Source organism: Pseudonaja textilis, chromosome 1 (assembly GCF_049901715.1).
Source record: "Pseudonaja textilis isolate UNSWEBS1 chromosome 1, rPseTex1.2, whole genome shotgun sequence".
Lineage (NCBI taxonomy): Eukaryota > Metazoa > Chordata > Lepidosauria > Squamata > Elapidae > Pseudonaja > Pseudonaja textilis.
In genome coordinates this window covers 176,905,249-176,918,902 of record NC_141990.1, presented here as the reverse complement: position 1 = coordinate 176,918,902, position 13,654 = coordinate 176,905,249, and the positions used below count along the sequence as shown (strand labels likewise).

At 36.3% G+C, this 13,654-nt stretch overlaps 1 protein-coding gene across 4 annotated transcripts in view; it reads left to right on the top strand.

Annotated features, from left to right (window-relative positions):
* The window catches only part of MYO1B (myosin IB), a 137,143-nt gene that overhangs the window by 113,103 nt on the left and 10,386 nt on the right, over positions 1-13,654 (top strand). For 2 of the 4 annotated variants that reach the window (XM_026696886.2, XM_087919783.1), the window contains exons 19-26: positions 239-332; positions 1,053-1,202; positions 1,864-1,932; positions 4,504-4,590; positions 4,873-4,959; positions 7,754-7,840; positions 9,804-9,878; positions 10,981-11,115. In XM_026696886.2, coding sequence (XP_026552671.1) covers positions 239-332; positions 1,053-1,202; positions 1,864-1,932; positions 4,504-4,590; positions 4,873-4,959; positions 7,754-7,840; positions 9,804-9,878; positions 10,981-11,115 — 784 coding nt within the window. The remainder of the gene's footprint in view (positions 1-238; positions 333-1,052; positions 1,203-1,863; positions 1,933-4,503; positions 4,591-4,872; positions 4,960-7,753; positions 7,841-9,803; positions 9,879-10,980; positions 11,116-13,654) is intronic. The other 2 variants (XM_087919784.1, XM_026696887.2) reach the window with 2 other exon arrangements.

Below are 13,654 nucleotides of genomic sequence, written 5' to 3'. Positions count from 1 at the left end.
CCTGCCAAGAAAACCATATGTCTAAAAAAATCTAACTCTCAATCATTATCACCATAATGTCTATTCAGTGGTTCCTATTTTCATAGTTAGACAGTTTTTAAAAAAACCTTTGTTAATTTTTAACAAGTGTTCATATTGTAAAGCTGTCTTTTCATAAAGTGCTGGATAATATGCAAGCTTAGCATATGAGAGACTATTTTTTGATGAAGATGTTGCATTTTGTTTGTTTGCCTTTTAGAATTGGGGTTGAGGTCCTTTTTAATGAGCTGGAAGTCCCTGAAGAAGAGTACTCCTTGGGTAGATCAAAAATATTCATCCGCAATCCAAGAACCGTACGTGAAGCAAAATTTCTCAATTTAGACAAATTATTTGAATAAAGGTTACCCTCTTTTTTATTTCATTTCGGAGGCTAGAGTTTTAATTTGATTTAAGCAATGAAAGGGAAATTAGTTTGGGGTAAAAACAAGATGGTGGTTAATGGAGCAGTATTATTTTTATCATTGTAGCGTATAAACTGTATAAAATATACAGTTTCATGTTCCTCAAAACTTGATTTGCTAGGACTTGAACTTCAGGCCAGCATAAAGAGACAGATATTGCTTATGTCTCTGTCTCTGTCTCCCTCACCCAGAGAAAGAGAGAGAGAGAGAGAGAACACCATTTTAGTATTTTCTGCAGACTCCTTGAAAACCATATCAGATTAAAAACTAGCATATTAGAAAGTGAATTGCATCCTAGCTTGTTCTATAAGGACAATTGTCTACAACAACAGTAATAAAAATTAAAATTAAATGTGATTCACTCCATCTACAGTCTGAAATTATGAAATTCTCTTTGCTCCTTCCATAAACCAGGTCTAAAATAGATCAGACTAAAAAACGTATAAATTCTAAAGTCATCTATTGAGTATCATTATTGAACCAAAGGAATTGAGACCTGATATTTTAGACACCACACCAATCTAGCTTTCTTTAGAAAACATAATATTTTTATTGTAAATATGTATTGATTTTTATTTTTATGTTCCTTTTGTCCTTCCCAAATCTGTGTAGCTCTTCAAATTAGAAGACCTAAGAAAGCAACGTCTTGAAGATTTGGCTACATTAATCCAAAAAATTTACAGGGGCTGGAAGTGCCGCACATATTTCCTTCTCATGAAAAAAAGTCAGATTGTGATTTCCGCCTGGTATAGAAAATATGCGGTAAGATGGGATTTTATTTCTTAGGTTTTATTTCTGCACCTTCAGTGTGGCTCACAGCAATTTAAAAAAATGCTAACATGTCCAACAAAATAGAAGAATAATTGACAGTTAAAATGCACATCAGCTTGGATACTCTGATTTGGAGTTTGATAGATTAAGGCACTGTTATAATTTAATAATTATAAGACAGTTGCTTAAGTAATAGCTCAGTGTAGATCTTTTCTCTTGCTTAAAAATAACACTTTGATTTTAATTTGAAAAGTAAACAAATTAGTTGCTTATGTGTTATTGCTAGGAAATATGTTTGGGAAGCAGCAGCTTTTAAGCTTGTAAATAGAAAGTCTGAAGTAATGGAAAAAACTGTTTCTCACTGCAGCTACAACAAAACCATTGTTAATTAAAATATGATTTATATGCCTCTTATTTAGTTATTAATCATGCTAATTAATGACCATATAATTATTTTCATGTTTCTAGTCCCATAAAATATACTTCACAATAAAACCATTGAAGGCATTGTTTGTTGCAATGTGCTCTGTATACTTTCTTAGATAGCATAAAGACCAAATGAAAAAGTGTGTGGTTTATTTAGTAACACAGTATTTAAAAACTCAACACATGTTTCTATATGCACATACTTTGTTTTGTTTTTTTAATACAGCAACAAAAGAAGTACCAGCAGATCAAGCGCTCTGCCATCATTGTACAGTCTTACATCAGAGGATGGAAAGTGAGTTGAGAGATTTGCTTCAGTAGATTTTTCTTTACTTTTTTTTCACTGTATGAGTTCAATATAGGCATTTGAGTGAGATACCCCAATATCAAGGAGTAGACCATTCTTGGGCTGAGGTAGCTCCCGGCCATATTTCTTACCATAGTGCATTCTTCAAATTAACCCCAGAGAAATTTGGCGTAAAAAAAAATCTGGATTTTCTTTTTTTTTCTTTTTTTTTGTAGCATGAACTTTCGCTTACAAGAAAAAGTGCTAAACAGTGTGTTAAGTGCAGGTAGAACTGAGTTTTAAAATGTCTACTAGCCACTCCCAAAACTTGCCAAATCGTTTTTATTTGCTCCTAAGTGAATGCATCAGGCGCCAAACCAAGAATGAAACGTGGTGATTCTTCCAAGCTGAATTCATTGTTTCACACCTACAAACAAAATCTTGCCAGACTGAGGATTCTACTATATGAATTTACCATATACTCTGTGAACTATTAGGGAGGGGCTGTCTTCACCCTCTTTCTCTCACATGACTTGCCTCTTGCTCCTCTGGAATGCACCCCTACCTCCTGGAGATCCACTGCATTCCATGTTTTCCATGGCTATTTTGTCCTTAAAAGAGAAAAATACATCTCCTGGCTACAAAAAGATTATCCTGATAGTATCATGTCTAAGGAGATTCTCAGTCATCCAGATCATGCTGGTCCCAGAGGTGCTTTTTCAAAAGGCAGCTGGACTTTCTTGTTTTTTCCCCTTTTCTTTAAAATCCTAAAATTATGTTACTGGGGAGCATGGAGGCATAATATCAACCAGTTATATTTTATTGGAAACAGAAATATTTATTTTTCTATAAGATGCTCTGCCACCACCACCCCTATCCTTAGTTAAGTAAATAAATATGAATGCTAGTTTCATCTAGCAGTTAAAGTGCTGGATTTGGAACAGAAAAATCTGGGTTCTAGTCCTGCCTTAGATACAGAAACAAAATGGGAAACTTTAAGCAAGTCCCTTTGTGTCAGCCCTAGGAAGATGGAACGGACAAGCCACCTGTGAAAATGTGCCAAGAAAACTCTATGAACATGTTCAGGCAGTTGCTAGGTGTCAAGCCTGACTTGAAGGCAGCAGCACCTACCCCACAAAAGTATAATTAATGTTTCCCACTAGATACAATTTCCTCTTAGTGCACCTCAATTGTCAAAGCAGCTTCTTGGGTTAAATGGCTGATTTGGCACTAGGCAATCAGTGTAGGGTTATAGAAATGCAACTATACCATGCCAAATTTAATTCTAGCCTCAGTGGTTAAATAGCCTGTCCACATTTATGTGCCAAAAGAATCTAAGTGCAAAACTAATTGAATAAAATGTAGTTTATGGACTGTGGTTGGAATTATTATGCTTAAAATAACCTGCTTCTCCCTCCCCCTTTTTTTCATTCTAATTTAAAGTCTTGGTATAATCTGCGTTGCTTGCATCTACTTATTGTTTTTAAAACATGAGTGATTGTCGGTTAAAATTCCATGTCAGCAGCAGAATTTGATGAGTCTAGAAAAACTAGTTTAGGCACCAGTCCTACTTAAGTACTGGTAATAACTCTTAGGAAACAAAAATTATATCTCCCCCCCCCACCCCCCCGCTCTAGTTTTAAAAGTTTTGAACAATTTTAATATTTTTTAACCTTGCATGCTAGGACACTAAATGGCATAGAATTGTTGGGTTTAGATAAAATAGTGATGAAGCCTTTATAACTCTTTAGAGCAGGGGTGTCGGACTCAAGGCTCCTGGGGTGCTTAAATCTAGCCCGTGAGGCCAGCCTGGAAACAACAAAGGATCAGCCTGCAGTGCCTCTGCCGGTGAAAATGGAGCTTGGGGCCTGCATTTTTGGCCATGATAATCTCCTGCAGCCCTCTGCCAGGGAAAATGGAACTCGGGAGGCGTGTGCTCCATTTTCACTGCCACAGGGCTGCAGGAAGCCGTTGTGGCTGAAAACACGCCCCTCCGAGCTTCATTTTTGCTGGCAGAGAGCTAGCAAAACAAACTAAAAACAAAATAAAAGGAGAAATGTTTCCCCTTTTGCATTTGAGCATTCAAGAAGGGACAGGAAAGGAGAAAGGGAAAGAGGAAAGACAAAGAAGGGAAGATGGGAAGAGAGCAAGGAAGGAAAAATAAGGAAAGGGGACACAAAAAGGAAGGAGAATGAAGAGGGAAGGAAAAAGAAGAGGGAAGGAGGGAAGGAAGGAAGGAAGGAAGGAAGGAAGGAAGGAAGGAAGAAAGGAAGGAAGGAAGGAGATTATAATGAGGGTGATGAGGGTCTCAGGGAAGTGCTGCCTTAAAATTTGGCTACCAAAAGTGTCCCTCCAACATGAGTGACATCCAGTTGGTAATGGCCACCATGCCTACACCCAGCCATGCCTTCCTGCCCATCCGAGGTCAAAAACAACCCTGATGCGGCTCTCAGTGAAATCAAGTTTGACAACCCAGCTTTAGAGATATGCGGTGAATGTGTGAACACATCCTTACTCCATATTGTTTGTGCAACTGGATTTTTAAATGCTAACTTGAGGTCATGGGGTTTTGCTTCACAGGCTCGAAAGCTGCTTCGTGAACTGAAGCACCAGAAACGCTGTGAAGAAGCTGTTACAACCATTGCAGCCTATTGGCACGGAGCTCAGGTAAGAATAAGCAGAAAGGCATTTGTTTCCTAGTAACCTCATGGTACAAAAGTTATTCTAGATAGACCAGAGAAATGTTTTTTTTCCAGCTGCTTAAGTTACCTCATTTGGATTTGACCTCTTTTGAATTGTACTTTTTAACAAATTTCAATCTAGCTGATGAAGGTTCTACATTGATACCGTCTTTCGTCTTTCTCTTTCACTTCTTCATTCTGTTGGGAAATTGAAGGAAGCCTTTTCTCTCTCAGAATGTTCTGTAATTCATTTTCAAATGCATCACAGGCGCGAAGGGAACTGAGGCGACTGAAGGAGGAGGCTAGGAATAAACTTGCTATTGCAGTTATTTGGGCTTACTGGCTTGGATTAAAGGTACTACATGCAAGTGTCATGTGCCCCTCCCTTCCTTACCCAAATTGCCTACCCATTAATTAGTAAAAAGGATTCATAATCATTTTTACTAAGCTATCACACTTGAGCACCTGATTGCTGGTAACCCCTTCTCTAACCTTCTCCCAGCTTAACTTGAAAACCATCCCTACTAAAAAAAAATTCCAAGCATGCCAATTTATAGATAGCACTAATTGCTTGTTTATTAAGCCAGAAAATGATTAGACTAGTGGCTCTAAAATGTATTTTACTAAACTGAAATGTTTCCAATAATGTTTAGCAGAATGCCCATGCAATAATATTTGTATAGGTTCCTAAACTAAGGCGCTATGATGAAATGTAACTGCATTAATTAATTTCATAATGTCCCTATATTCTAATTGCATCTTAATATCTAAGAAATGGGGTTTTTTTCAATCCACACAAAATACTGTGGTATAATTTTTTATTACATGTATATTTTTATTGGAGAATATGACCAACAGCTATGTGGCATGTGAGCCAGGAAATCTACCAGTCCTAATTAAAGACCCAGTTCAGGACTTTGTAACTTAGTATATGAAGCTATGTGTCATATTAAGGGTTGGGATATTATGATTAAAATCATTCCCAGTGTAGTTAACAATTTTCTGGTACTGATTGCCACAGTATTTAGCTTTTTCCAAATGTCATACACATCAGCTCGTATCTTAAGGATTATCCATTTATCAAGTCGCAGCCAAAATGTAGAATTAGTGACAAAATGCAGTCTGTTAATATTCCTGTAAACATCACATATTCCACACAGTAAGGTTCCTCACCCCCCACTCCATGTGATAACCACTGGAAGTCAAGCAATGTAACATGGAAAGTGTTCTTACTTTTGGAGAGTTTGCAAGATTTGTGCTCGTGTTTGGGGGAAGTACATAGGAAATGATGGCAGAGCTGATAATAGTAAATTGTTGCTTTTAGCAAGAATACCATGGAAATATTACATGTTGGTATTGGAGAATGGAGAACTTTAGATGCTATCATTTCATTCAACTTGTTAGACCTCACATAGTTGCTTAACAACCACAGTTGAGAGAGCTCAAACTGTAATCATTGAGTGAGGCAATCACATAGGTGCCTTGCTTAATGAATGTTATGAATTACAACCCAAATTCCAGGCTCAGTTGTGGCCATAAGTTGAGGACAACTTATATAGGTGTGGTTTAGTATTATAGAATAAGGCTCTATGAAGCTTCAAAGGGATATTTTGCTTTGATGAAGCCTTCTCCTGCAGTACTCCAGTACTACCAAGGGCTACCAGGCTAGGCAGCTTCCACAAAAGCTGTGAGATTCCATATGATGTGCACTGAAGTGGCTAGCATGAATTGTCTATGGCATGTATTGAAAGCCTTGCTGAATGGATGGCCTCAATAAATGCTGTTCAGTTGCCTATGTTGTACATCAGAATGGCTAGCTTGGAGCCCTCTCAGCATCTGCTGAAAGTTTCTTTGAGTTAGATGTCTACACTGAGCATCACAGGCAATGCTGCAGTCCATGCCTAAGCCACCTAGCTTAATGCCTCCTCTGGGCCAATGGCCCTTGCACTCTTCAAAAGCTCTGACCAGTACTGTAAAAAAGGTGAGCAGCACCTCCTTTGCAAGTTGACTTTTTAGTGATTGGTATGAAAGCTATTCATTCAACCGTGAAAAATTCGGCTACCACAGCGAGTAGCTTCCTTTTTAGTGAACAAATCACATTACTCCCAGAGGCCAAAGTACTGGCTGCATCAAAGTATATTCACCTTTCTTCACATAGAACTTATAGAAAGTGATGTTTGATATAAATGCTATTTCTATTAAACTAAAGATGCAATATTAATGGAAGTTAAAGCTATCTGCGTTCTGATAATTTGCTGCAGATATTATTTAGTGTAATACTTCATTTTATTTGAGGCTTCAGTAAACTTTTAAAAGGTTACTCTGTAAGATAAATACAGAATGATGATAGAATTTGGAAAGGCTGTATTTTTTTCTATTCAAAATACACTGGAATGACACGGTAGATTTAAACAGTAGGTTATGCTTTACACTGAGATCTTTCAAACAGCAAAATTTGCAAGGCAAATATATAGACAAACCAACATTTCAAAGTTATAGGTGCCTGGCTACGTCTATTGTTGCTGGTAACAGCAGACATCTGTTCTCCAGCAGACATCTGAAGTATAAATGTGATAAATAAATAAATGTTTATAAATAAATAAAATAACAGGAGTAACAGAAAACCCTAAAGAGAAAACAGATACTTTTTAAAAAAGGTTTATTCCATTGCTATTATACACCGAAAACATTATAGCTGAGATGTGGTATTTACTGAATATCTTTTGTGACTACACCACCTCCCCCTTTGAGAAAAATGCATTGATATTGAATAAAATGAAATGAAAGAAGGTTAATGTGTGTGCTCTAAGATGGTTTCCTTCAGATACTTGCCATGGAATAAATAAGCTGGTTTCTAATATTTTAGTCTGAATTAATTTCCTGTTGGGAAAAGGTTTTCCACTATTCACCCTTTGGCAAATGCCCTATGAGAATGCTACTACGGGGAATGTCTGCCACTTATTCTTCAGGTATGCCTTGGGGAAGCAGCTTTCCACCCAATCTTCAGACTGGCACGCTGGGTTCCATGGGTTGCCTATTGCTCTTTCATCTTCCCAAATCAGCTGTTCTGTCAGGGGGAGCATTCTCTTTCTCATCATGGTTCTTTCTGCATCAGGCTGTCTCTGTGATTCACTATCTAAACATTTTAGGCTCGAAGGGAGTTGAAACGCTTGAAGGAGGAGGCTAGGCGTAAGCATGCTGTGGCAGTCATATGGGCTTACTGGCTTGGACTAAAGGTACTCTTTTAAACAACTCCCTTACGTTAGTAGTAATAATAAAGCGTGGCATCTATCTATCTACTAACACGTAATAAACTTCTGGGGCTATGGGCTGTAACAAGCATGATCTCTAAGGGAATTGTTTTTCTTCTGTGACCTTCAAAAACAGTCTTGTATGTTTTTAACCAGACATTTATAAGTTGTATGTATATGTCTCTACATTATTACCACAAATTCGGGGTGGAGTCTTGCTCTACAGAAGTTTGGATTGTATATCGAAATGACTTTCAGAGTGCTTAGTTGTGTTAAATCACATAAATCCTGACAGATGTCTTCAAATGGATCTACTTCAAACTAATCTGTGGTGAACAGTAGTGATTTCTGAAGGAGGCTGTCTTTCCACCAGTAGCATTTAAAGGAGGGGAAGGGGGTGTATTTGAAGAAAACATAGAAGGTAAATACGTTAGTCCAAGTTAGAGGTTACTAGATTAAAGCGCCCATTTCTATGCTTATTGGTTGGATTTGTCTGATTCTCCAGATGTGCAACCTGACAAAAGATGACTAGGACCTACAAATGGATCAGTCTTTTTATGGAAGCTTTTTAAAACTCAGATGAGATATTGTTTGTTCCAAACCCAATTGAACCAAAATAACCTCTTGCTGCAGCCTAATTCAAACTTTCCTAGAAATCAGTTGTATATTTAAAAGTACTGCTGCTGCACTATCCATTCTGTTAAGTTTCTGATGCCATGAAAAGTGTGGACCCCTACTCAACACTTCTTGTCAGTGAAACATACATGTAGTACAAATCCTTTTATGTACTTGATAATAGGAGCACCACTTCTTTCCAAGACTTTTCCAGTGTTCTGTCATTGAATTTTTGGAAAGGTTAATAATGATTTAACTTAACTTCTATTGTGCCTCTTCAGGAATTGGCCATTATTTCACTTCAGGTTCCTCCCTTTCATTGTGTTGTTGTGTGGTGCTCTCAATTGCTGTTTCTTTTTTCTTTATGATAATTGAGTTTATAAACTCTGCCCAGCCATAGTGGATTCAGTATAGATCCAAGCAATTTTCAAATATTCAGAAACTTTTCAAAATAATTTTTGAAAATTATACATAACATAACCCTTAACAATCATACAGCATATTCTCTTTTGGCATTTTATTTCCTTCTAATATGGGTTTGTTTGCAATTACATTAAACTGATATACCATATTGAAATGAATGGGAAATTTGAACTGACAAGTGTCAAGAATAATAATATTCTGTTGCTAGCAACTTCCCCATTACAAGGTATGGAAAATAACAAAATCCTTCTCCTTTCTAGCATCTGTGCTCTTTTTTAAAGAAAAAGAAAAGTCAAGATAATATAAGGGACTCTTTTTTGAACACTTGATACTTTCCAAAAAAAACAACCATTAGTCCATAGTGTAAATGCGTTGTTTTCATACTGAAAAACCAAAGTTGTAGTTGTGGGAAATATCAAACGTGCAGTTGCACTCCCAAATCAATAAGAGCATAGCTGCTGAATCTCTAAGTGGCTGTACTTGGGGGAGAAATTGTATCCCATAATACAGGACAAAATTAGAACCAATCCCGATTTAAAGTGACACTAGAGTCCGGTTTTCTTAATTTTGAAAAAAGTTTCTAATTTACATGAATAAATACATAGCTAATATATTTATACAGTACTATTTCCTAAAAGTTGTGTTTTCCAGATAGATAAATTTAAAATCAAATTGTATATTGCCTAAATTCTTGTGAAAGAATTCACAAATTGATTCAGAATCAATCAGAAACTGTTGTATGATATTATTTCGTTTTTGTTCTGTAGCTCTACTGCTAGAAAAAGTTGTCATTAAACAACTAGTCATAAATTGAAACTACCTGTAATGTCTATGTGTTAGAATAGTCTCACCCTCACCCCCACCCCTGCAAAAAAGCTATCTGTTTATTCTGAGATTTTAACTTAACCAGGTTCGTAGAGAGTACAGGAAATTTTTCCGAGCCAACGCTGGAAGGAAAATTTATGAATTTATCCTTCAAAAAATTGTAAGTATTTTGCTTGTGTAACATTATTACAGTTGTATCAAGATTTTACTTTACAGTATGAGCAAAAAACTGAAAAAAAGTTTGAAATGCCACTGTTTTTATAATACATAAAAAACAAGAGTGATATATCAGAATTGTTTTTGCCACAGGAAAAAGGTACTCTTTTGTAAAACCAAAGAATTATCATGACTTTCATTTTTAACATCTCTACCTCTACGGGTTTTTTAATACTATTGTCCTGCTTTTATTTTTGCATCTGCTGCTTTAAGTGACATCCCTTGGTTTAGAAGGAAATCAAATCCCCTGGAGCTTTCTAATTGAAACTCAGCAAATAGTCTCCAATTCACTTAATTTTCTGTAAGGCCTGCAAATGAAAAGGAGAGATAGTATTGCCAAAAATGAGTGCTTTTTCTCCCCTGTATAAATAATTATTTCTATTCTTTGAGCAGAATATTTATACCAGGAAACTGATATAACTGGAAATTTAGAATTGTTTTAGACTTCCCATCTGTATTAGCAAAAGACTTTTCTGCCATATCTTTGTTCCAGCTTCTGCAACAGCTTGAAGTTTTTTTTTTTTTAATTTATCAAATTTTTAAACCGCCTATCTTTCTCACAGGACATAAAAAACAGTATATAAAATTTAAGAGTCAGGCAACGTTAAAAATTAATCAAAAGGCAGAGGGAGGGCTTTCAGGGAGCTAATCAGCCCCATGACCACATGTGCCTATGTCAGCCCTAGCCAAGATTGCAGAGCCATGCTTTCATGCCTTTCTGGAAGGCCAGGAGAGTGGGGGCCCATCTCATCTCTGGGCAGGGGGACAGAATGTTCCATGCGGGAGGATTCCCTTCCCAAATCCCACCAATCAGAATTCCTTAGCTAACAGGATCTGCAACATACCTTCCTTACTTGACCAGGGAGAATAGGTTGAGTTATGGGATGAGAATGGTTCCATAGGTAATCTGACCCGGGCTATGTAGGGCTCTAAAGATACAACTCCATTAAGAGAGGTTTTGTGCCTTACAAATAAATAAATTTGCAGTGATTACAATGAAGACTTTTTGACAAAATAAAATGCTTTTTCTATTTTTTTTAACCTAGATTCAAAAATACTTTTTGGAAATGAAGAATAAGATGCCTTCTTTATCACCAATAGACAAAAACTGGCCAGCAAGGCCTTACCTGTTTTTGGATTTAACTCATAAGGAACTGAAGAGGATATTCCACTTATGGAGGGTAATAATATAATTCTGGAATTAATTAATAATTTTGGTTGTACTTTTATTAATAACCTAAGCATAAAAGCTGAAAATCACTAATAAAATATGCAAGAAGTTACGTTTCTCATCATGTTCATGTATTCTGTTTCTATTAAAATTCTTTACCAAATTGGACAAAATTCAATGGCTACAAAGAAAGTTCTTTCAATGGCACAATTCTATAATTAAATGCAGCCTTGGTGTTACTCAGTTTCTATGAAAGGGGCATTTATCTTAATATGTGAATATCCATCAATGTTGTAAGTCAAAGTCACTGTTAAATCCTGTTTACAAAAATCTGGAGCTACTTGCTATAATTCAAGCAAAGTCCAACCTGTGATATGGCATATGGAATGTGTTAAAAGTGGAATTCCCCAGACAAATCAGTTGAAACTAGAAATGAAGTGTCTGTCCCCAACACCTTTACTGAAGAAGGTACACATTATAAAGTTTAATTGCTACATGTAGTGGAACCAAAACGAAAAGTGATCCTGATCAAAAATTAACCAATTCATTTGTCAAGTCTCATATTTTCCTGTTAAGATACATTTTATCAAAGCATATTTCATATGTATTTGTATATTAATGTATGTTACCAAGTCACAGCAGGTGGTGACACCTAGCCAATCTTGGCTGACCTCAAAAAGGTTAAGATCGAAACTGATAAATCTCAGAAGGCAATATGACATTTATATACTGTCGGCAAGAAAAATGTGTGTATATATAGATTTCTAGTGGAATTATAATGGACTGAAAACAGCTCCGTGAAAGCAGATCTGTCAATTGCATTAGAGACCAAGGAACTGGTGAGTAGACCGGTTCCTTGAAAAATCTATGGATAAGCAGAGTATGAGAGATCACCCACATATGCTCTGGATGGCTACTGCTTCTTGTGAGGACATCACAGAGCAACAGTTTTCTGCACGTAGGAATGCTGAGTGATTAGCCAACCTGTTAGCAACTGCAGCAGAACCTTTTAAAGGACAGTACGTTTGCAAATCTTACATTCTGATTACTTTGGGAAAATTCATTTTAAAATTATTTTTATCCTTGGCATGGCAAGATTGAAAAGTCTTCATTTGGTTAAGTTTATCATCAAGTCTGAACAAAAGAAAAGTTAATTACAAGGCTAAGAGCTTTAAAAATTTGAAATAACAGCAAAATGTTAAATATGATTTTGATTTAGAAAGTGATAAATAGACTAATGTTCTAGATAAATTTGGAATATTGAAACTTTTGCAATCAAATTTTGGAATTAATTTTACAGAGCAAATAGCTTCTGGTGGGAAATAGATCTGTTTGGTTTGGGGAAGACATAACAGAGATAAGTAATTTCAGGATTTAAAAACTAGACACTAGAGGGGACTAAAAATTAAAAATGTAATCCTATCTGTGCAATAGGGCAAAGATGGAAAAAAGAATAATCAAACCCTATGAGAATATTTGAATGAAATATAGATTAAGACTATTAGAAGACAAAGGGATGAATATAAAGTTGGTTTATTTGATCAAGGTTCAAACAAAATATGTTTTTAGTTTTGACAATTCCTTATGGAATTTCTGCTTACTTTAGGACTGAAAAGATGATGCTTTATGGATTTGGTTATTGATAAAGGATGGGATATGGGATGAAGATAAAGTTGTTTTCAATCATGGAACCAGATAAAGTTGTTTTCAATCATGGAACCAGGGGTGGGAAGTGAAGAATTATTAAATTTGTTTATACAAATGGTAAAAGTTGGAAGTTACTTCTTTATGTATTTCTTTTTTCTTTTATGTTATATTCCTTTTTCTTCTCTTTCTTGTTTTCTTTCCCCTTGCATCTTTTATGTTTTCTATTACCTTCTCTTTCTTGAAGATTAGTTTGGTTTAGACCAGGGGTGTCATACTTGTGTTATCATTGTGACATCACATGACATATCTGAACTTTCTTCCCCTTCGCCAAACCAGGTAGGGGCATGGCCAGCATGTGACACATCCAGCCTGTGCACCACAAGTTTGACAGCCCTGGTTTAGACTTTACTGTTGCAATCAATATTCTTAATAAAATTATATATAGGAAAGAAGTGAGAGAGATTGTGTGAGCACACAAACATGTATGTATTTAAGGAGACAAATTCCATTCAAGTGTTCTGACCCAACTGGGTTCCCAAAGAACAAACACAGACAAAGGCAGCAGCCCCCACCTTTTAAGGTTTAATAACGAATTATGTTCTGAAGGCTACTTTCCACTAATTAGCTCCAACAAGAAAGAGCCTTGCCAAGTTGTTTGTCAAGGCTGTCAAAAACCCAGAGATAAGAACTAATTTACAAAATTTTCCAAACATGAACTAAGATGTCCACCAATTGAGTTTCAGAGCTTCTTTGCTGTCTGCAAAGAACACTTTTCCAAACCTGGCTTTTATCCTCTTCAGGGAGGGGCCATTACCTTGCAGCCTTACTCCCAAGTCGCCTGTGCTGCTATAATTGTTCTTTCCTCCAAGTAGTTCTTCGTGCACGTGCACTTGGCACAGGCT